This window comes from Furipterus horrens, unplaced genomic scaffold (assembly GCF_987537825.1).
Source record: "Furipterus horrens unplaced genomic scaffold, mFurHor1.1.pri manual_scaffold_1, whole genome shotgun sequence".
NCBI classification, from domain to species: Eukaryota; Metazoa; Chordata; class Mammalia; order Chiroptera; family Furipteridae; genus Furipterus; species Furipterus horrens.
The window spans coordinates 155,996,281-156,020,747 of NW_028327171.1; the positions used below are offsets into that span (position 1 = coordinate 155,996,281).

The window sequence follows — 24,467 nt, forward strand, 5'->3', positions numbered from 1 at the left end:
CACTGATGCTTGGACACCATGTAGATCAAATAAATCAGAATCTTTAGGATGCCACCTTGATATTTTGAAAAAGCTCACTTGGTGATTCTAAATATATGATCAGGGCTATGAATTCCTAATCTAGCTGTTAGTTATCAATAAAGTTTTGTTTTGTTTTGTTTTTAAAGATTCTGAGCTACCTGAGGGTGTTTTAATCCTGCTTCACAGCGAGCTTCATAGAACTCTTCTCCTCTCATGTACGTGTCTGTACTTTGCTCAAGCCACTTTCTATACCTTCCAAAGGAAGCATTTGCTTGCTCTTTGCCCTGGGTCTGCTCCATCATCTCTGCTACCATGCCCATGTGTGTCCTTACTTCCCATGCTTACTCAGGAGGAAATATGAAATAGAGCAAAGCTATGTGGATGAAAACGTTTGGGGGAAGAATAATAGCCAAGGGCTGAACCAAAATCAACCATTTGAGTTTCCAGGAATTATTTCTCTAATGTCATTAATATTAGAGTTGCCATTAATATCCTCTTCTACACATGGGAGGAATTATGAGTTAGTAACTAGAATAGTTGTGTTCATGTTTTGGGGTTGGTCACTGTCTGTATCAAAAATGTGGTATTTAGACAAGGTAGGCATTTATTTGTGCCTGTTCTCCACAGACCACTGCCAGAATGCATTTGTTATAATAGTCATAAAAAAACTAGCAGCTACAAGAATTAACTAAAAGTGGATCAAAACCTAAGTATAAGAGCTTTTTTAGAAGTAAAATATATGACATCAAATGAATGAACAAAAAAAATTAGAAAAATCAGACTTCATTAAAATTAAAAACTTCTGTGTGTCAAAGGACATTATCAAGAGAGTGAAAAGAGAACTACAGAATGGGAAAAATATTTGTCAAACACATATCAGATAGGGGTTTAATATTCACAATATATAAAGAACACCTACAGCTCAACAACAAAAAGACAAGTAACTGACATTAAAAATAGGTGAAGGACTTGAGTAGACATTTTCCCAAAGATGATATACAAATGGTCAGTAGGCTCATGAAAAGATGCTCAAAATCATTAGCTATAAGGGAAATATAAATCACAATTACATGAGATAACTCTTCATGTGCACTAGGATGGTTAAAATAACAAAAGACAGGTAATAACAAATGTTGGAAATGATGTGGAGAAATGGCTAGCATACACTGCTGACAGGACTGTAAAAATGGTTCAGCCACAGTGGAAAACAGTTGTTGATTCCTCAAAGAGTTAAATGTAGAGTTACCATATGATATAGCAATTCCACTCCTAGGTACATACCTAAAGGAACTGAAAACAGGGCATCTAAGAGATACTTGTATGCCAATGTTCATTGCAGATTTATTCACAATAGCTAAGAAGTGGGAGCAACCTAAGTCTACCAACAGATGAATGGCTAAACAAAATGTGGTGTATTTGTACAATGGAATATTATTCAGCCATAAAAAATAAAGTTCTGATACATGGATGAACCTCAAAAACATTATTACAAGTGAAATAGGCCAGGCACAAAAGGGCAAATATTGTGAGGTCACTTACATGAAATATCTAGAATAGGCAAGTTCATAGGGATAAAAAATATATTAGAGCTCCCCAGGGGTTAGAGGGGACAGGGATGAGGAGTTATTGCTTAACAGTTACAGAGTTTCTGTTTGAGATGACAAAAGGTTTTGGAAATAGGAGTGACAGTTGGACAACATTATGAGTGTAATTAATGCCACTGAATTGTACACTTAAAATGATTACAAAGCACATTTTATGTTATATTTTACCACAATGAAATATCTTTAAAAAAACTTTAATTCTCAAAGGTTTTAATAAAAGACTTAGTAATATTCAGTGTTCTATTGAATATTACGTACAAGTGTCTCATATCGAAATGTATAAATAATTTGCAACTTACAGAAAGATTTTATATATGAGAAAATAGAAAATAGACACAAAGTATAAACTATTAAAATAGTGTATATCTCAATACTATATAGTTTTAGAGAACTATTATATTATTTTAGAATATATCTCAGTGTCACTCATGGGACTAAGGAGGTGTGGCAATTCATAGGTCTTATACGAAGTGGCAGCTGTAGGAAATAAGGCCATCAGTCTCAGAAGATATGTTTGATTCTCAGCCTGGATTCGCTGCGAGATTTCAGAAAAACCACACAATTTTATTAGGCTCAATTTTCTCATTTATAAGATGGGATAACAATTCAGTGTATTTTAAAAAATCAGTAAAGTAGGAAATATAGGTGAAATCACCAGCAAAAACAGCCACAAGATAGAAAAAACCCAATGTCCACTCATGGATGAGTGAAAAAATCATATATATATATATATATATGTGTATGTGTTATATATATATATATATATATTCTGGCTTAAAAGAAAGGAAACTCAACATGTGCTGCAACATGAAGGGACCTGGAGGACATAATGCTAAGTGAAAGAAGCCAGTCACCAAAGGAAAAATACTGTGTCGATTCCACTCATATGCAGTATCTGCAGTAGTCGAACTAGAGCAGACACAGAAAGTAGAATGATAGTAGCCAGGTGCTTGGGGGAGCGTGAAGGAAGGGCTGCTGTTTAATATGTTTAGAGTTTTAGTTTTACAGGTTGAAAATTGCAGATTCGTTGCACAACATTTTGAATATACTTTATACTGCTGTACTAGGCACTTAAAAATGAAGATGGTAAATTCTATATTACATGAATTTTACCCCAGTTAAAAAAATCAGTGCTAAATATGTAGTGGTGCTCAATAAGCATGTCTAAAATCTAAATGGCACCATTTCACAAGTTAACAATAGAGGAAGATCACAAAGGAGAGAATCCCCTGCCCATCGATTGAACATACAGATTAAAAATTAACTCTTGATGATCAAAGAGCAAAGATTTATAATTTGGGATGCATTTTAATTACTTTCATCTAAGACCTTACGTAAGGAGTAGAGGGGAAGTCTTGGCCTTAATTGGAGGCTGTATCAGAAATAATAAATCTGGTTTACAATATTCATACTACAAATTAAAAAATTTCAATTCTGCATGGAAGCACCCACTTTATGAGGCTCAAGACAACATTGACTGTGCTATGTTATCTGTCAGTTAATTCACAAGGCAGGCAGAGCTCTCTGCAGGGAAGTGTCCAGGCAGAAAAGACACAAGAAGGGCATGATGGAGTCTGGGCCCTCTGGAGTTGACAACTCATTTGGGAGCAGGGTCTAGATATACAGGCACACATGCACACATGTGCACATACATGCACACAGCACAACGAATGACTGAATATACAAAAACCAGATACAGATGAAGGGTGGTGTCAAGGCTGTTTCTCACAAACACTTCTTATTCCGAGAGGGTTGTCCCTAAATCAAAAACTCCTCAAGTCTCTTGAAAGTTGTGTCAAAAAAATTCCAGGTCCAATGGACAAATCATGGTTTTTCAAAGCCACACCCACTTTTTTATTACTTTCTAGAATTAACATCTACAAAAGAGAAACAAAGGCAACTTTTTGTGAACAAGTTTACCTTATAATTAAAATACAGCCATCCTTTTGGACACGTTCCATGCTGTTTTGGTGTATCTTCCTCTTTCTCTATGACCCCAAACTTTTTTCGCTTACAGATGCTAGGCATAGAAACTGAACACTCTTCACGAGACCAGAGTCCTGGAGGGGAAGATGGGTTAGAAATGAATGGAAACAATGGTGACTCTTCGCAGACATTGTCTATTGATCACTATTTTTATGACTGCCACTGTATATCATAACTTGTTCTGTAAATCTAGAAATTGAACTAAATTTAACTATGAATCATAGAGTTCTCCAGTGACAAAAGCTAACTGGGCAAGGTGCCAAATCAGTAATTCTAATTCAATATGTAAATGCAAAATAATCTAAACAAGTACTGCTGTTAGAACTGATTAAAGTTCTAAGAGTACTTAACTTGGTTAAGTAAAGAATATACATATATATATATATTTTAAACAATTATATTTATTTAGTTATTTGTTTATTTATTTATTTTTAGAGAGAGGGGAAAGGAGAAATAGAGGGAAAGAAACATCACTGTGTGGTCGCCTCTCATGCGCCCCAACTGGGGACCTGATGTGCAACCCAGTAATGTGCCCTGACTGGGAATTGAACCAGCGACACTTGGTTCGCAGGCCGACGTCGGCTCAATCCACTCAGCCACAGCAGCCAGGGTTAAGAATATTTTTTTAATGTTTTTGTTCTAAAGTATTCAATTTCAATGTAAAGAGAGAAAAGATATCCTAAAACAATAGATGATCATTTCTATTTTATAATTCATTGGAAAATATAAAAATTTAGAAAAATTAACCTGGACTTCTAAGAAAGGTGCACTTCTTAACACTGCCCCATAAACAAAACAGACACATAGAGACATGCCCTCAAGCAAATATATCCCAAAGTTCTCAGCCTCCTGGAAAATGTTTTTGAATTTAGAAGAGCTATATTTTCAGAGAAGATTATAGACTGTATTTCATTAGCATTCAAGTTATAATTCCAGAACAGGGCACGGATGCATGTGAAATGCAAGGGCAGATTCATTTTTCTAGTATGAGAGATAGGAGCCAAAAGGATGTTGGTTGGCATGTTGAAGGAGGGGCTGGAATGCTATTTTTAATACAGATTAGCTGCTCTTCTTCCAGAATCACAAAACAGCCTTTCAGTAGGCTGTTGTGACACCTGCTGGCAAAAGCAAGCTGATTAACCACAAGGTTTTTCTTTTCCTAACTTTGCAGAGGCCCTTGCATAAAGGATTGCTTTCCATGTTTATTCTGCTCCTAATTTGGGGCACAGGCTTGTTATGAATCTGTTAGAGTCGAGAACATTATTACCTTTTACTGGATAGAAAGAGTCGGGTGGATATGAGTAGACAGTCAACCCAAATGACACTGTAGTGATGAGTAGAATTACAAAAAAAAAAAAAAAAAAACAACCAACAAAAACAGTCTCCAACATACATGTACTTCTAAATCCCACTTGCAAACAGTTGTTCTAAGATAAGCAGTAATTAATGACAGGCATTTAAAAAAAAGATAACTGAATCAATGAAGTTTTTTCTTAAATGGGAAATTGGAAGTAAATTTCTCAGATCTGGCCAATTATAAATGGATAGTAGGAGAGATAAAAATGGGCTCATAAAGTTCATAGAGAGTAGTATTTAGCATACATATTTCTGACCAGTTTCAATGGACCTATTTTTGATGCTGTTTTAGTTCATGAGGAAGGACTTATCTGAATGTAAGTTAGTTTCAAGAACATGAATTCATGGAATAAACTGTACAAATGGCCATTCTTAAGCCTTAAGATGGATGAAGTTGAACACATTCAATTCAAAAGCAAAATAACCAAACCAAACTTTCTCATTTTGCTAATGCAATGAAAAGGAGATTTCAAGGTTCCTGAATATTATTAGTTTGTACTACAAACCCCAAAATGGATGAATAAACTAACCTGTTATGGATGAAATGAAGCCACATTTCTGGCTCTGATTTTTCATAGATCCTTCTTTTCCTTTGTCCCAGTTCTGGTATATTACTGGAGCTCCATCTCTCCAGCTATAGGAAAATTAAAATTTTAAGTTCTTCTCTCATTTTGCATGCTCGATCTTCAACACTATTCTTGGAATACCAGAGTATGGATTGAAGGCATAATATTTTATTAAATAAAATAATACTCATAATTTGGGTTAGGAAAATGAAAATGTATAAGCTAAAGATAATGTTTGAAGGCTTCTCAACAAATTGATCACTAAAATCTAGTCCAATCATTCTGCAAATAAAACCGGTCAAACAAAATTAAATGCTAATTAATCTAGGTCCATACCGAAATTCACCATTGGCTCTTTCTTCTTGAAGTCCAATCCACCAGTTGACACCATGCTTTGATAGCTATTTAAAAAGAAAGAAAAATGTCAGCATTTATTCTGTCTGTTTTCCTTTTTCATTACTAAGATTAATGGAGTTGCTGTTAATAGCTTTCTATTCTTCAGTATTTTACCCAATTATCTAAAGGGGCATATACTATGGCCTAGCATCTTGAGAAAACTTGAAACTTTATTATTCTAAAATATTCCCTCCTCATTATGAAGGAAAATTGGAATCTAATATTAAAAATAATTTTAAAGCCCTGGCTGCTGTGGCTCAGTGGATTGAGCGTCAGCCTGTGAGCCAAGTGTCGCTGGTTCGATTCCCAGTCAGGGCACATGACTAGGTTGCACATCAGGTCCCCAGTTGGGGGTGCGAGTGAGAGGCAACCACACAGTGATGTTTCTCTGCCTCTCTTTCTCTTTTCCCCTCTCTCTAAAAATAAAATAAATAATAAAACAAACAAACAAATTATTTAAAAAGTTTTTCTTAAAAAAATTTAAATTTCATACAACATACAATATCTTTCTTACAAATTTTCTAATGCATTTAAAAGTAAATTTTCTCTTATAATCAAAGTTTGAAAAGTAATATTGTAAAGTAAAATGTGATGTGGATTTCTTTTTTAGACTTAGAATTGAGTGACCTATCTTCTCAGTGATTTATAGAAGCTCATTGTATATGTCATTCTATTTGAAAAACAATTCAAGGCACAAAGCCATCAATAGTAGAGAGATTTTGAATTTTAGGAATTATTCTGGTAAGCTTTTAAATTGAGTATTAGCACCCTCCCCTCTCTAATCAGATTGTGAGTTACAAAATAGGATGAAAGAATATGACAGAACTTACAGTGTCTGACAATTAAAAAATCATCTTTTGTATGTTTTATTAATTTTACACTATTATTTATCACACAGATCTCAGTATAATAAAGTATAAAATCCAAACATGTACATGCACATGTGCACACAAACACATTAGAACACATGTAATAATGGACTTAGGATCCAGGAAGTTGAAATTCCCTCTTCACCTATAAAAGTGGAAGAGGCAGTGAGGATTCCCGAAGACCTTTAAACCTATATACTGTATTGTTTCTGTATGATGTGTGTAAAACATAACTCAATTTTTTATGCTAAAAACATTCTAAAGCATTATATATTTAAATTTGCACTTCCATTTCTTCTATAAAGATTTGAGAATACATTCTAAGATATATAGATATATGTTTTTTCCATGACTTTCAGGTCATTATAAAACAAAACCTCAGCTCTCTAACATTCTAATTTATAAACAGGCATCTTTACTCCCTAAACAGTGTGGCTGTCTGCCATATCAGCAATTTGAGAACAGCGCAAGATGGAGCAACTATAATTTTGTATCCCTGAGGTGTTGTTTCATGGCTGTGTTCTTACATGCTGAATTTTGATTCCCATTGTCAGGCTTTTGGAATGGGTCCACGGAGACTGGCTGTGAACTCGGTGGGAGAACCACAACAATTTCATTCAATCTAAAGAGGTCTCATGTGCAACAATAGTGGAAAACATGGCCTGATTGTTCACTGCCCCAATTAAGGACCTTTAAAGAGAAATTATAATTACTTCATCTTAAGTGGCAAATGTATAGCCACCTCACATGGCACATCATAACTTGGTGTGATATGGAACAGAATTTCATAGGACAAGCTAGCAGATACCTAGAGTGAAAAATCCAATGTTAGAAGTGGATGTTTTAAATTTTAAAAGAGGTATAAAACCACAACAATAGAAGATATTAATATTCTTTGTATAAAAAAATATTAAGAATGTGATATGACCATCGATTTCATAATATCAGTTATGTTTGCTACAGACAACAGCCATTCTAGATAGCACCATATGGGAAGAATACTTACCAAAAAGAAATAAAACATAGCAATGGCCAATGTATTAAATCTCTAAAAGATATAAGGAAGAATGACCCATCATCTCTTAAAATGTTTCCATCACAATAGCAAAACCAAGTCACGTAAGAGTTTAGAACACCAACTTTTAGGAAATGACTAATAACTTTGATATATTTTTGTTAGAAATATTTTAAAATAAAATTTTAAAAATAAGAGTAAATCAAAATTTCATAATGCAAGTATTGCCTAATACAGTATAAAAATGTTAGCGCAATGGACAAATTGGCTAGCAGTTCATGTCAAAAACTCCTAAAGAGCTTGTAGCTTTTTCCTTTTTTGGGCATTGATCTGACAAACAAGATGTCTCAAAAAAACAGGTACTCAAAAATTCACTCTCATCCTGCCTTCTGGTCATCTGTTATTCAAAGAGAAAATATCAACTCATCATTTTTTCTAACTAAGTGTTATTTTTGTTTTTGGTTTTCTAAGGTACTACTCTTCATAGAGGAGCTGTATAACACATATGTAATTTAAAAAACATTTAATTTTCTATTCTGATTCTTCCTATACTTATAGGGCGGGTGTGTCACAAAGTGAGTAGTATGACGCCTGCAATTTTAGTTCTTCATTCTGGAAAAAAATAACTTCTGGACTGATTCATTCCAGTAGAACTTATTTACATACGTAATTTCTTATTTATGAAATGTGAATGGTCACCATAAATACCACCACTATCATCTAGAAAGAGTGCCTAACATAGCTACAGATTAAGCAGAAATAAAAATTGCTTTAGAAATCCACAGCTTTCTTTTTTCTAAATTGCTACTTTTTCCCCTTGCTCCATTCTTAGTCTCCACATCCCATACCATCACAATAATTTTATTTTGTAGCACAATGCTGAGTTAGATCAGTCAGTTGCTCACCCAATATACTGACAAGGCATTCTATATTAACATGGTCATAGGTTAGGTAACAACTTTTGCCATATATGAGACACCACAAGATTTGTCTGGTTTGAGATCACAACTATATCTAGTCTTAATTAGATCAAGGTCCTGACTATGACTTGTCAAACTGCTAAGCCTGTGGGTTTTACTATTATTACCTGTATGGGAGGTATTAACTTCACCACCCCTACTGGCTTCCCAACAACCAAAGACTGGGAGAGTGAAATAAGGGAAAGTTGACGAGAGAGCACCTGCAGATGTTCCCAGGAGAGCTATTCTGTGAGAATGATCAAAGAAGCCCTTTATTGTTCATGTCTGAGACAGAGCTGGTGGCATCTTCTTGGGGAGGGTTTTTAAAAAATAGTTTATTTATTTATTTATTTATTTATTTATCTACTTATTTGTTTATTTATTTTAGAGAGAGGACAAGGGAGGGAGAAAGAGAAGGAGAGAAACATCTATCTTGCCCCTCATATACACCCCGACTGGGGATGAAACCCAAAACCCAGGCCTGTGCCCTGACCCATAATTGAACTGTGGACCTTTTGCTTTGCAGGACGACACCCAACCAACTGAGCCACACTGGTCAGGGTTAGGGAGGATTTTAGTACTAGCATTTTAATTTAATGGAGACATTGTGCTCTTATACAGCCCTGGCACTGCTGTTTTGCTGCCAGCAGAGGGGTTCTTTTAAAGGATGAGTTAAGTCAGACGGCCAGAGTTCACCTCCAAATTCCACCACTTGGCAGCTGTGTAACTAAGTTGCTTCACCTCTTTGGAGACTTAGCTTCCTCATCTGTAAAGTGTGTTAATAACATTTCCCACAGAGAGTTCCTGGAAAGATTAAATGCCATGAGACATTAGTGCTTAGGACAGTGCTTGACATTGTTATGATAAGTATTGGCTGAATATCAGCTCCTTCTGGGATATGCACTCTGCCTTGTCAATGGGTTGTTTTTCAGCCTTGTTATTAATACCTGGGTGAGCAGTCTGCTGTCTAGCTAAAGAAATGAACAGATTTTCTGACATCATTGCATGTAATTTGTTGATACTTAACATTACAGTTTGTCTGGAGTGTTACATCTGCAGGAGCATAAGGGTGGCAAAATAGCACACGAGCCAACCAAGAGTGGGGGACATCTGGCTCTGGTGGCTGTCTGCCACTGAGTCCCTGTGGGAATGTTGGGCTGTCACCTAGTCCTGTTTCTTGGCTTTTCCCTCAAAACTCACTAGCAGTCCTGACCTGCCTGCACCTCACAGGCTAGTGAGCATCAAACAGGATTATGGAAATGGGAAAGCCCCAGGAGCTGTGAAGAAGGCATTTCTCTTACCAGTGCAGAATGCTTTAATACTGAGCTTCATTTAAAGTTAATTTACAAACATGAAAAGATGACAGAATGAGAAAGGATTCCTGGAGATCATGAAATAATGTTAAATTATAGAGAAAGAAAAAAGGCTTTGTCTTACTTTCAAGGATTTCCTAGGGAAAATTGGAAAATTGGGAGTGAGGTTTTCTACCCTTAGTGCCCCCTGGAATTTCTACTGCTCCCATTTTACTTAGTACATCATATTATTTCCAGCTTTTTAAAAAAGAGACTATATCTCATTTTTGTGGCCTTCACATTTTTAGATCTTTGCCTAATACACCAGTGCCCGACACACACCTAATGTGCAATAAATCCTTGTTAAAGAAGTAGACTGAAAATGTACTCTAATCCCTGGCAGCCTATTTCATTATTTAACACATTCTACATGCTTATTTCTAATTAGCATAGCTGAGTCTAGTCTTTTTCTATCTTAAGTTGAAATGGAAAACCACTCCTTACCATTTTCTGTGTTGAGTCTTTACAAGCTTAAAAATATGTACTCTTGCAAGTAAAAATTACAACTTTAAAATAGCGATGTACCCCAAGATACTTCTTGTTTCTCATATGTGCTTTAATTTCCTTCAGGCCATTTATCTACTCATCTTTCTCTAAAACATTGTGTAATTCTAGACTATAATTTCCAAGAGGGCAGGAGCTTGGGTCTCTTTTACTTACGGATAGAGCCCCAGTCTCCAGAAGAGTAGACCATGAATAAATATATGTTGAATGTTTGAATGGACCTCATAAAGGCAATAAAACTCTAATTTTTCAGCACCGTTGCTAGTAAAGAATGAAAGAAATAAAATGACTGACCAACATAGTAAACCTGTGTTTCCATTACTTTCTCTTAATCTCTATAATGGAAAAAGAAACAATGATCAAAAGAGTATGGCTTTTAATGAAACTTAAATAAGTGTCTGAAGTCAAATAAAAAAATAAAAAAAACCCAAGGACAGAAGAAGGAGCTAAGCTCTACATTGCTCATGGCTAATTGTATTCAAGTACCATTCTTATTTTGCTGTGGATGAATTCCTGCTCATGGGCAGAATGAATTGTGAGGAGATCACTGTGCAGCCAGCCACAGACAAACTCAAAGGCGGACCATTCTGAGGCGTAGGTATGAAAAAGGTACTCTGCATCTTGATAAAAGAGCCAGGGTGCATCTGAAAGAAAAATAAACAATGTAAATGATGCAAAAACTATTCACTGACATAATGCAGGCTTAGATAGAATATGCTATGATGGACCCCAAATTCATAATTTGGTCACTCAACATTAAAAATGTGTGTGTGTTTAAGCCCTGGCTGCTGTGGCTCAATGGACTGAGCGTTGGCCTGCGAGCCAAGTGTCGCTGGTTCGATTCCCAGTCAGGGCACATAACTAGGTTGCACATCAGGTCCCCAGTTGGGGGCGCGAGTGAGAGGCAACCACGCAGTGATGTTTCTCTCCCTCTCTTTCTCCTTTCCCCTCTCTCTGAAAATAAATAAATAAACAAACAAATTATAAAAAATAATGTGTGTGTGTTTGTATAAATAAATATATTTAAACACCTGCTCATTTTCCTTGGTCTGTCTCATGCAAGAAACCTTCATTTGTATTCAAAGGTATGAGATAGATGCATATTTTAAAATCATGTTTCATGAAAACAGAGTTAAGCTATGACATTGTCTTTAATCATATTTAATGACATTTATTAATTTGATTATTAATTATTGATTTGTTAACTTGAAGAAATTAGTTCTAAGTTAACATAAGAAAAAAGACTGTAATAATACAGTAATGGTATATAATAGCACAAAATTAGAAGTTCAAGGACTGAAAGGATAGTTCTTACCATACTGGTACCAAGGTGGAATCTTGGGTCTCACATCTGCGAAAAGAAACAAACCACCCTGAGTAAACTTTCTTCACAGATGTGCTATCTCTGAACTGCTTCAGATCTAAACACAATATTTTGTATTTCACCTTTTAAAAAACTATTTAAAAACCAAGCACTTTGTGAGGTTTGGAATATGGTTAGTTCCCATACTTGAGGAAGAGGCTCAAGAGAGGACTCTGATTAAAGAAGGAAGAATGCGAACACTTAGTGAGGGCCTACTCTTTGTCACGCTCTCTGTTAGGTGCTTTCATTTACTCATTTGACAAGTAATTTTGTTTGCTTGTAATGTCACCATGACATTTCTTCCAGATAGTACTCGCCAAAACACAATACAATATAGTCAGTTATCCTCATTCTCTATTAACTAACTTAGACACTGTACTAGAGCCACCTTTATTTGTTCCCCTACGATATACATTCTTTGCTAAAATAGTGCAGTTTGGTTCATCATGAAGGTTGTTGGTACTGCCATCCAAGGATGGGACTGTCATCCAAGGTGCTTGCATTTTAGATCCCTGTACCTCTTCACTTGGGAAAATGCTGTATAGATTATTAGAGAGCAAATGTATAGTAAAGATCTTATTAATATTTTTACCTCTTGGAATTTTGCATATCCATTCACGTTTGGAACCACAGTGCAAGGGCAGCAATGTTTTATTTGCTTTATAAACAGCACAATTTCTTGTATCATCTTCAAAATAAGTATTGTCTAAAAATGAAGAGACAACCTGCAGCAGATGAAGTTCATTATTCCTTAATGATGAATCCCCCACAAAAAAAAGTTTCAAAAGATCATAAAAGGCATCCTTGTAAATAAACCATGACGGACTCCTGGGGGAAGCTTTGGGAAAGTCTGGATGTGATTCCAGTTAAAAGTTGTTCCCCCTTTGTGAAGAACAAGCTAATCAAATTTTAGCCTTTTTTCTGAATGTTTTTTCACTTTAAAAGGAGGCGTGCTACTCCTTTCTCCAGAAAAACAAAGCAAATGCACGCTTTCTTCTGAACTTGCCTGTTCCCTCACTGGCAGGATTAGGCTAGCCCGGGGGTCCTGAGCAAACTTCTCAGGGACCTGTCAGATGTGGGTCTCATGTTTGATGCAGGTTTTTTTGTACAGACACTAAGCTTTTAGTTGCTATTCACTAAATTCTAAGTCACTACTAGCACTAATGAGGAAACTATCAAACACTTTCCATGCATTATCACACAACAGGGGTATTAAATAAAGATTCAACTTTTTTAATGATTTAATGACTATCTGATAGAAGAGTAGATGGACCACAAGTGAAATGAAGGTAAAAATTTGGAAAAAAGAGGATGTTTGGAAACCATCTATACTCCCCTTCAAACACATAAACTGTCATGCAACAATTCACCTAATTTAGATAAATATATGTAAACTATGATTCAGAGCACAGCATGAGTTTAAATACTCATTTTATCTAGTGAGCGAGAAACTTGGTGCACTGCTTCATGGCTTTATCTTCTTTATTCTGAACCAAATTGTCTATTTCTCTCCTATTCCGAATGAGTTTGTTTTGATACATTGAAATGGAGCATTCTCAATCTCTATGTGTATACGCCATTTTTAATTGCCATATTGATGCCACCCACCCAGCTATGCACGTGGCGGCAGGTCAACCTTCCTATACCCCTTCTGCTTTCTGGGCCTCTGTTTCTTCATCAGCAAAGTAGATGGGTGGGGCTGGGTGATCTTTAAGATCTCTTTCCACCCTGGCTCTGAAGCCCTTTTCAAAGAAGCAGTACATGATGGAACACTTGGTTTTTTTTTCAACTAGCATGGCCTTGTTATTTTCTTCTCACTATAAGCATATTGCTTTCCCACAAACCTCTCCCTTGACACAAGTTCGAATGCTACCTATGTTGTGGGCCTGGAGATCCCATTTCTCTATTGATCTTTACTATTTCAAAGTTTAGCTACTAGTATTTGCCAACTAGGAGACATTATAATGTTGTGGCTTTGGAGGTAGACAACTGTGTACCAGTCCTGGCTCTCCTAGGTATTATTTTAGGCAAACTAATTAATCAGTTCAATACTCACTGCATTGAATTACGGTAATGCTGGAAAGAGACAACGCAGGAGTGCCCTCAGCTCAGAACTGAGAACAGAGTTAGATAGAGCTCAGTAAATGGACTGCATTAAATGCTGATTGCAGGCTGTTGCTAGCTGCCCCATTTCACAGGAGCAGCTGAGTAACTTGATTCTGCCTGTGCCCTCAGATGGACCCCATTTCAATCTGGGATACCGCTTCTGTTTTTTTCCCCTATCCTCCTGAGGAAAATGTGATAATTCCTCATTGCATCTGAAAAAAATATGCAGTAGTGAGTTCTCTCTTTTTTCAAAGAGGTTTTTACAAGTATGAGGCTTAATGAAAAGTAAGTCTTCCTTTTTTCCTTCCAAACAACTTGCTTTGGCTGAGAAGGAGGTGTTATTTTTAAGACTGGGGTTTCTGTCCTTTGAGTTAAATAGAAAGTGGTTCCTTTCATTAAGACATAGACGAAGGTCCTACACTCACATAAGAAGGTGTTAGGCAGGTAGGGAGGGTGGGTTAAGGGAAACCTGGTATTATTTTAAAGAACAGCTGCTTTTTTGGTGGAGACTCTTCACATGGTAGATGGTTTCAGGAACTTTCTGGAGATTTTGATTCCTTTTCAGGGTAAGAGCCTACAGTGGGCCTCACAACTATTTGGCTAGCAAAGGTTTCCCAGGATGTTGCTGAAATAGCTCTTCTGATACCAAGGTCTGGTGTTGTTTCTGATTTGGATCTGAGTTATGGGAAATATGGTTATTATTACCGGGTTCATTTGGTTGGTTTACCAAGAGGTTCCAGGGCCACCTGTTTTGAATTCATTTCCTTTTCTCTGGTTTGGAAAGACTTACAGGAGTTCTGTCGGACCACTCCCAAGAGCCAGCATTCAGTGGGTTTCTCTTATTAAATCCAATCCAGAACTGCCTTTCTTCTGTCCTTCAAAGAGAAGAAACAAAAACTTGGTTTTTCCCACTGACTTCACAACATCATGAAAAAGCTTCAAGTAAGAGTTTATGTGTGCAGGAAACAGCTGATACTCCTGGTAGCATTGATCAAGTCAAACAAACATATATTGAACATTTCGTATGTGCAAAACCTGAAGACTGCAATGAGCTGAGACGTTTGGCCTCATCTCCTACTTCTCTCAGTTTTTGTGTTGTGCTCACTGGTGACATTCAGTTGAGGGAAAAGTCAGCCCCTGTTGAGAACATGGCTTTCTTATGTTCATTAGGAATGGTAACACTTTTCTTTCAATCAGGACAAGGACAAGTGAAAGCAAGTTGGTAAGAGTTTCGGACTTCTCTTCCCTAGAGGACTTTTTCTACTTTACAATGCTTTGATATATATATATATATATATATATATATATATATATATATATATATATATATTTTTTTTTTTTTTTGTCACCTGTGCATGTATTCTCTGAAGGTTAATCATCACCATCCTAGTTAATAAAAGGAACATGGCAGGTTTGGGTTTTTTCCCCCCGAGATCCCAACACAAATGTTTCCATAGCAAATCACTCTGAGGTTAACCTAGCAGTCACCACTGGGTTAGACTTGGCAAGAGGCCCCACAGGGGACCATCTTCCCTACTATAAGGCAGAGGACTAATGTGTCACACCACGGACGACTCAATAAAGCCTAGTTGTACAAGATCCATCTCACTAAAATCATTTTTTGAACCTGCTGATATTCCTTTAAAAAGTGTTTTTTAAAAAATATTTTATTGTTTATGCTATTACAGTTGTCCCAAAATTTCCTCCTTGGCCCTGTATTAAGATCATTTTCTGAGAGTAATTTTGAAGAATTAAAGATTTACAAGCCCTGGTTAGGTATGTGAGAGATGCTCACAATAAAACACCGGGACACAGGACTTTAGCAGTGACCGAGGCAGTTGTTTATTCACAGATCTGCAGCTCTGGGTGCAGCCAAAAAGCCAAATGAAAGGTGCACACCGAAAAGACGGAGCTGGCTGTTTCTCCTTCTCCATTTTTCCACGCTGGGTACTCCGGAGTTACAATCTAACTCAATTAACTAAATTAACTGAGGGTGATAATTAACTGAGGGTGATCTGGTTATAGGTCTGTCTCCAGCTCACCTTTGAAATTTCTCTATCTTGTTTGCTGGGCTGTCTGGCTACATTTTCCTATTTCCCGGGGTTTGGTGATGACTATCTCCTCCCCTTTGATCTAAGATATCCTTTATCCTCAGAAGCATTTGTGCTGAGCTGCGGAATGCCCCCTTCCTGACTTGTGAGTGTGCTGATACTGTTAACTCTGGCTCGGAGACCCCCTGATTCAAGATTTAATTACATTTGTCCTTTGCTGCTAATTATTTTTACTGGTTTGAGAGTCACCATTTCCTTGCCCCTTACAGGTAAGGTAGCACAGTTGGTTAGAGCATTGTGTCTAGTACACCAACGTTGTGGGTTTGATCCCCTCCTAGGGCACATAAAGAATCAACCAATGAATACATAAATAAGTGGAACAACAAAATCAATGTTTCTTTCCCTGTCTCTCTCTCTCTCCCTTCCTCTTTCTCTAAAATCAATAAATACAATTTTTAAAAAATTGTAAGATTCAGAAGTCATGACAGATGCTTTATTCTCCTTATGTAGAGAAGCAAGCCTATTCTTAGGCAGATACTTGAGTTCTTCTGCCTAAATGATACAAATGAAAGTAAAATGTGACTTAGGAAATCCAAGAGATGATTGGGGCTCGGTTGGTCACTGCCATGATTACATCTTACCTTTAAGGTTGTGGAAAGGTGAGGCTGCTGCCCATGGTTAAGCCGGTCATATTAATCTCAATGTCCTAGATAGGAAATCCACACCATTCTCTCTATATTGATAAGTTTGTACTCCTTTTCTCACTGAATTTAGTTCCTCAGTTTACCTGCTATGTACTGGCTCCTGGAAGAACTGGTATTTATTTTCTCTCCATTGATTTCCTAAAATTGTATAATTTCTAATAATGTAGTATAATAATATAACTAATAAAATAGAAATAGAAAAGCAGTGCCATAGGAAGGAGAAGTATATATGCTAACTATGAGAACTGGTTTATTTGCTATAACTAAGCATCAGATTTGGCTGAACTCCCTGGCAGTCAGAGCAAGGGTAAAACATACATTATATAGCTTTTGTGATTAGGTGCTGAAAATCAATAACTTGATAGATGCTTGGCATTAAATTCAACTAGAAGTTCCAAGTGTGAGAACTTATGTAAACAGAAATGATATTTGATCTTGCAGCAAACTGGAAGCAGTTTGTATGTGGTTGTTTCATACAGCAAAGCTCATATATACACATATGCAAGAATATTTTGCAAGTGGCTAAAGTCTTGAAGCAAAGTTACATCTTAGAACAATGGAGACTATCACATATCCCTTGGATCTGTGGGTCATTCCCTGGCTAACAATTCAATTAGCCAGGAAGCTTCTTGACCTTTTCTTCAGCCTCAGAGAATCTGATTCAGCAGCTCTTGGGTGAGACCAGAGGGTTCTATGTTAAAAGGTGCCCCACGAGAGTGTGACAATCAGCAGGTGTGGGAACACTGTTCAGCATTTCCTGCAGGAACTAGGAATTTTGTGAAATGTTGCTAAGTGTTCTCAAAAAAAAAAGTTTTGTGGTCAGGGTAAGTGCTTCTGTCTAAAAGCCTTTACAATACTAATGTATGTGCCAAATTTCCAAGATTGTATTGGAGCACATTGCATTGCAAATATATTTGACTATGAGATCTACCCTTTTTCCTCACAGAGTGCTCTCTATAAGACACACACTGGGAGATGGTGTCAGGCTCCCACCTTTAAGGTAATTTTTGTAGATTTTTGAGATGAATAATTTGATAGATGTTACATATTAACCTATTAACCTTCTTATGGGAAGGTTAGAATTTTCCTCAAAAAATAGTTCTGAATTTTCTCTGAAGATTCAGGCACGTGTTTCATTGAAACTCCAGATTTTCAGAGCTTGGAGAAGAGTAGCTAGTGTTACATTAATTTTTGTTAAATAAATGTATAGGGCCATGGAGGCATGACCCCCACTTAGATCACAACATCCTTGTGGGGCACCATTTTGCCTGTCATGCCTATTGAATCCTCTAGTCTGCTATGCATGTAACAATGTCCCTTTCTTAGAAGATATGCCCAAATGTATGCTGATTGACAAAAACATTCTAGAAAAAGAGGCGAAGGGCTGGGGAGACTTACTACAAGAGGAAATGGTGGCTGTCTTCAAATAGTTGAGAATAGATCAGACTTTATCTGTCTTGCTCTGGCTTGCTAGAAAGTTAATCTTTGAAACCAGCTTTTAACAATGAAATGGGCTTTCTCCCAAGTAGGGAGCACTCTGAACCAGAAAGGAATCATGCAGACAGTGGATGACCACAGGAATGAAGTAGAAGGAATTTCCTACATGTGGGTTGAGGTCAGCCCAAGATCATTTATGTTCTTTTTTTCAATTTATATTTAATTGCTTTTCTAACTTTATGGAATTCAAAATTCTGTAAATTTGCAAGATGGATGCAGATAAGTGAACATGTTTCCTCAAATGTAAAATAGGGGGATTGGATTTGTTTTGTTTTTTTAATTGGTGGGAATTTCACTTTTTCAAACAAAATCTTACATGGATTTTGATTATATACAAATTATAAGAAGTAGAGCTGAGCTGCTCAGTGAGCAAGAAACTGGGAGCTCTGCGTATTTGGCCCCTTCCTCCTCTTGAGATTCCAGGACCCTCAGATCCTCAGTCAGGACTTTGAAAACCATTGGGCTAGATAATTTATGAGTTTAGCAGAAAAGCTCTAGAATTCTGATTTCAAACATCAAAACAATGCCACTTTGTTCTTTGTTTTATGGAATGAGAACTTGGTGCAATGTAAGTATAAACTTACATGTATATATTTTTCTTTCACAACTAGTGGCTAGTAGATGTTAGACTTAAAACAAATACTTGAGATTTTAAACAAATATTAGGGATACTCATCCCTAGGTAGCCATTACTGGGAGACAGAATATTTGACTGTAATTTTACAAAGTTAACAACTATTTACCAATTAAATTTTGAATGTAAAAGCTTATTCACAAAGTTCTCTTCCTCGATATGGGCAAAGCTTGCGAGATGAGCTCCAAATTCTTCACAAAATGCTTCAGCTTCTCTCCATGTTCTTTTCATCAATACTTTTTCACTATGAAATACCTGTGGAGTAAAAGAAAAAAAAAGAGTTGACACTGTCACAAATAAAGTAAAGCTATTGATTCTGGACAAGAAAAGAATAGAATATAATTGTTATTATTCTTTATTAAAAGCTTGACCCATTAGGGACAAATAACACTTATTGAACTAGAATATGCCTATCGTGACCTTACTGTCTCACAACAACTTTATGATGATATGATATACTGTCTTATCAGTGAGCTCCTTGAGGATTCTTTTTTTCCCTCCTAAATTTCCTGTGACTTGTCCCTTAATAAATGTTTTTCAAGAGATGAGGAGAGTCACACTAAGACAGGTTATAGATTCCAGGTCACATAGCTACAAATGGGCAGAGCGAGAAATAGACCCAATACACCATGCTTCCATAGTCCATGAATTTCAATCCCACCAGATTGCCTTCCGACAAATTGGAATTGGCTGAATGATCATGCATCTGGCTGATCCATGCCAAGAAATAAAAAATGAGATCTAGGACATAGGGGAGGTATATTTCTAGGGTCTTTGGGTCTAAGAAGGGCCTAAATTCTCTGCTGTTTCTCAGCTGTCCTGTTTTTCAGCTGTCCTCACAATAGAAAGAAGGAGTCAGAAAAATGGAGGGTCCGCTTTTGGTTTTATTTAGGATCAAGATTGAGGGACTGAAGACTCAGAGGTCTAGATCCTGTGCCTCTGCAACCTCCTCATTTTTAACTTCCCAAAACTAAGCCGAAGCCTCTGGTGCCAGCCTTCACCACGCTCTGATTTGCTGAGACCAGAATGAACAGGTTTCCAAGTCCTGTGGACAATATCACAGGCTTTCCATCTTTTAAACTGTTTGTCAAAACTTGCCTTCTTTGGGAACCTTTTCTCACATCACTGTAAATTAATAAATCCTACCACCATGCCCATCAAACACGCCATACAGTTGTTAACATATTAGGGTGACATGTAATAGGAAAAGTTCTGAATAAGGAGTTCCAAGGTTAGGGATTTAATCCAACTCTGTCAATAAATACTTGTGATCTTAGGTAAATCACTTCATTTCATTAGCCTCAGCTTACTCATTTCTAAGGTTTAACTTGTTGCTCTGTGAGGTCACCCTGGGCCTATTAGTCCATGAATTGGATGTAGGAGTATACACATGTACTTTTAAATTGCAAGCATTCATAGATGTTTCAGGCCACCTAAAGATATGCAGCATCTCTAGAGATAGAGGCTACTTCCATCCCACTTTGCATGTACCCATATACCAGGGAAGAGCTTTCTCCCATGGTTTTGGAAATCTCTATTTATAAAACAAACCATTGAACAAAAGCATCGTCTTTCAAAAATACATATTTCTGACATAAGATTATAGGTACTGATTTAAATCTAAAATCTAAAGCTTTTTGCAAAAAGACACTTCTTCACACATTTATTTACACACACACACACATCAACCGTATGTATTAATTTGTTTGATTTTCAGGTGTCTGGCAAGCTGCAAATGCTATCCTTAGCAGCAGAATCATAGTATAGTATAGTATTCCATAATGAGGACTTTACTCATTTGCTTACACATAATATGGAATTGCACCGTCTTCATACCCAGAACAATATTGACTGGGACTCTGATATTAATCCTCATGAGAGAACTTCTGTGTCACTAGAGATATGTCATTCTTTTGACTTAAAAATATTTTGGAGTACAACTGAAATGATAAAGGCAGTTAACAAATGTTTATTAAGCGCCTCCATGTGCCAGGCACTGTTCTGAAATAAAAAATGTGGGATATTGGAACAAAAGTGAAATAATGTTGGTCCAGTTGAGAATGCCCATGTAAACCTGACATCACCTTGAAGCAACTGGTCAGGCCTGGCTCTGACTCCCAGTCCAAATAGCAGGGGTGAAAGGGCCATCTCTCTTCATGCTCAGTTTTCTCCTGATTTTCCACCGGTTGCTTGCACAAGGACATTGCTTTGAAGTGTGTACAGTCCTTCACTTCCCAGCGGCCAGCTGGACTCCTTCCTCGCATGACAACACAGCCACCACTGTAGCCTGAAAGCAGGAAACAACACTTTCAATACCAGTGGACTAGAACATTTTGTGCTCAGAAGACCTCTTTAGAGTGTTGAATAATTGACATCTCATAATGAAGCACCCAGACAAGAACAGTGAAGGTGAAAAAGGATGCTTTATTGGCATGATTATTTCAGTTCTCATTCTCTCTGGAGAAAAGAATAGATGATGGAAAACTGAAAGAAGAGAGACTGTGAAGCTTGAAATTTGGGCATTTTGAGCTCAGATGGCAAATAATGGAAACCTAGGAGCTGTTCCAACTTGAAACTGAACTATCCCTCATATCTCATCAAACACCAACATCTCTCTACTTTGAATTATTGAGCTTTTTAACTGTGCAGAAAAAAAGTTCAACTCACCATTTCTTGAGTATAAATGCATGCTGTGCTTTGAGACCCCAGTGTGAAAAATCAGCAATGAAAAATGCATAGTGCGTATCCTCTGAGAAGTAGATTCAGCAGGAAAAAATACATAAGTGATGGATTTAAGTTATTTGGAAGGTACACAACAGAAAACTAAACTGTAAACTGTGGAGAGAATGAGATAAATTCTAAAACAAGGTGAAAGTCTGGGGGCAGGAGTAGGGGCAGACTTCAGGAAAAAGAGGAAGACCTTCTAGTCATGGACAAAACTCCTTTTTATTTATTTTTTGTATGTTTGAAATATTGGAAAATGAAACATTTTTTCCATGGAAACAATTTCTAAGTTAAGATCCTCAAGTTTGTCATCAAATCAACACAGCTTATAAGAGAGCTAAAAATAGACTTCAAATTTCAGGGCATAGTAGAAAATAATCCCATTCTGAAAATAGAGTAAAAACTGAGAAAGAATGTGTTCCTGAATCTAGAGTGATCATCTAAATAATTAAATCAACATTCAACAACAAAATAAATGGTGCATCTACATCTACATACCAGGCTAGGCTGTATATTAGCTGCCAGACACAGACGGACAACACTAAACCAAACCAAACAAACAAAACCCAGCTCTAAATTTAGTGTGAGGCACAGACACATAAATGCTTAATTGCAGTCAACATAATGTGTGAAGTGCTATAGGAACTGTGCGTGTTCCGATTTCTGTGGGAGACTTCAGAAAGATGATGGAGTCCGCCTCAGGATATCGGTAAAGGATTTGCAGGAAGTAACATCTGAGCTGAGCTTTGAAGGATGACAATGGAGTTTTCAAGGGGTGCTTATAAAAAAGCAAGTGGTTATAGATGAAGCATCTAAAGAGTTGTGATGATTCTGAATGTAAAGGCACTTTCAAAAACGTAGTCACTCTGTGCTAGATAGTTGTTTTGTTTAATTTCCCATCAGAAGTCATGGTTTCAAATTTTTTAGATACAGAGCAACTGGCATTATCCTTGTCAGCCATGGTGTGGTTTTATGCTGACAGAAAGACTTAAAGAGAGGGAAAATAAAGAGTGAGGGAAGAAAAGACAGATAAGATGTACAAAGAACCTCTCCTAAAGAAAAGGAAGAGTGTAAAATAGAGAAAGAATAAGGGAGCTGCGTCTTCAACAATACTGGGTCCACGGTGGGTGTCACAGTGACAAGATAGTCCCTAGCCACAAGAAGCTCCCAGTCTTGTGTATGTGTGCACACTGATGCATCAGAGAGACCTGCAAAGGTGAATGACTGATTGTAAATAAGGAAACACACTTAGTATGACTCTCATAGAAGAAAAGCAAGTCAAGAGAGAGTTGATCCATAGAAAGGCCATTGTCAGCACCATTGAACAGAACAGCGAGTTAGTGTGAAAGATGGAGGGTTGGGGCCAGACAAAGGGGATAGATTATACATGCAAGCACAGCCTCCCAGGAATGGAGCTTTGCAGTCCTGTTGAATGCAATTTTGAAATGTAGCTCACAATCTAGTAGGGTCATGAATAGTAGAGGAGATGCTACATGCTCTGTGTGATGAAATTGAAACTATGGAAATCCGCATGGAAGCTCAAAGTAATACACTAATAGGGTTGCTCTAGTGAAAGAGGAAGGAAACCATGCACTTCCACCTGATTTCTCCATCCTTCCTTTCCCAGCAGCTTTTGACTTGGAGGCAGAAGTCTGGGGTTCTAGTTCCAGCACAAGTATTTGGTAACGCGAAAATTGAACAGGTTGTATTAATCACAAAAAACCTTATCTAAAATGTGAAGATAACAATCCCTTTTCTTCTTATGGGTTTGGATAAAATAATGTATTAAAAGTTAAATGATGTATTAAAAGTCACCCTGAAAGAAATAAAGGCTATAACCACCCTTAAAGATGTTGCTTCTATTCTAATTTTGGCTGTTTTTATTACAAAAGCTGGGATTTTGTGGCATGAGTTCTGTCTGCAGGCTCAGAGAATTTTTATAAGGCTTGAATCAGCAAATTTAAAATGTAATAAACTTTTTTGTTGGTCTTGCATTTTGTCTTACGTTCCCACATCAGACAATGATTAAATAGCTTCAGTTCTGGATACTATAGATATTCAACTCATCTTCATTAGTGCAGAAGGAGATGTTTGTGAACTGCTTTGAGGATGAGAAGTGATGCAGGAGTGTTATTACTATCCTAAAGTGGTTCACTTAATGGAACATTTGACCCAAATTTTAGAATCTCAGCCCCAAAGAAGCAGTAAAGTGGTGTAATAAAGGGAGACTGGGCTAAGGGAGATATAAATGAAATATATAATCATATATTATAGGGATGCTTGCAAAGCCAAATTATGCAGGTAGGGTGTGAGAAAGAGCAGAGGTGGTTTTTCTCCCAGAGAAATTGCTCTCAAATTCAATAACTCATCTCCCACTGGAGAAGAAAAATTATCATCCTATCCCACGGTGATGAAGTTCACATTTCAACTGATTCTCCTTACCTGTCCTACCCTCCTTCTACCTCCCCTGACCCCCACCAACTCTCTCCCTCAAACATGAATGAGAAAACTTTCAGTCAATTAAGAAATTCCAATTCGTTCTTCTAGTTTCTTCCATTTGGCAAAGCTAAGTAACCATACAAGAGGAACTGAGCTGAGAAAGCCTCCACCTTCTACCTCTCTGGCCAAATACCTGAAAACAAACAGGACCTATTTGTGGTCTCAGAGCCAGGAGGGAACTGGAGCTGGGCCTCCTCCATGGAGAAGAGTGAAGCTTTTGGGGCAGGGAAGGTGAGCCTTCCTGGACTTCTATCTGCCTGA

General features: G+C 37.1%; 1 protein-coding gene across 1 annotated transcript in view; it reads right to left on the reverse strand.

Annotated features, from left to right (window-relative positions):
* PLA2R1 (phospholipase A2 receptor 1) overlaps window positions 1–24,467 on the reverse strand; it is a 112,883-nt gene that overhangs the window by 19,276 nt on the left and 69,140 nt on the right. The window contains exons 12-20 of the mRNA XM_090280199.1: window positions 21,068–21,270; window positions 19,093–19,238; window positions 14,888–14,972; window positions 12,584–12,716; window positions 11,944–11,979; window positions 11,115–11,272; window positions 5,870–5,934; window positions 5,498–5,601; window positions 3,546–3,685 (exon numbers count right to left, since the gene is read on the reverse strand). Of these exons, the coding sequence (XP_090136325.1) occupies window positions 3,546–3,685; window positions 5,498–5,601; window positions 5,870–5,934; window positions 11,115–11,272; window positions 11,944–11,979; window positions 12,584–12,716; window positions 14,888–14,972; window positions 19,093–19,238; window positions 21,068–21,270 (1,070 nt within the window). The remainder of the gene's footprint in view (window positions 1–3,545; window positions 3,686–5,497; window positions 5,602–5,869; window positions 5,935–11,114; window positions 11,273–11,943; window positions 11,980–12,583; window positions 12,717–14,887; window positions 14,973–19,092; window positions 19,239–21,067; window positions 21,271–24,467) is intronic.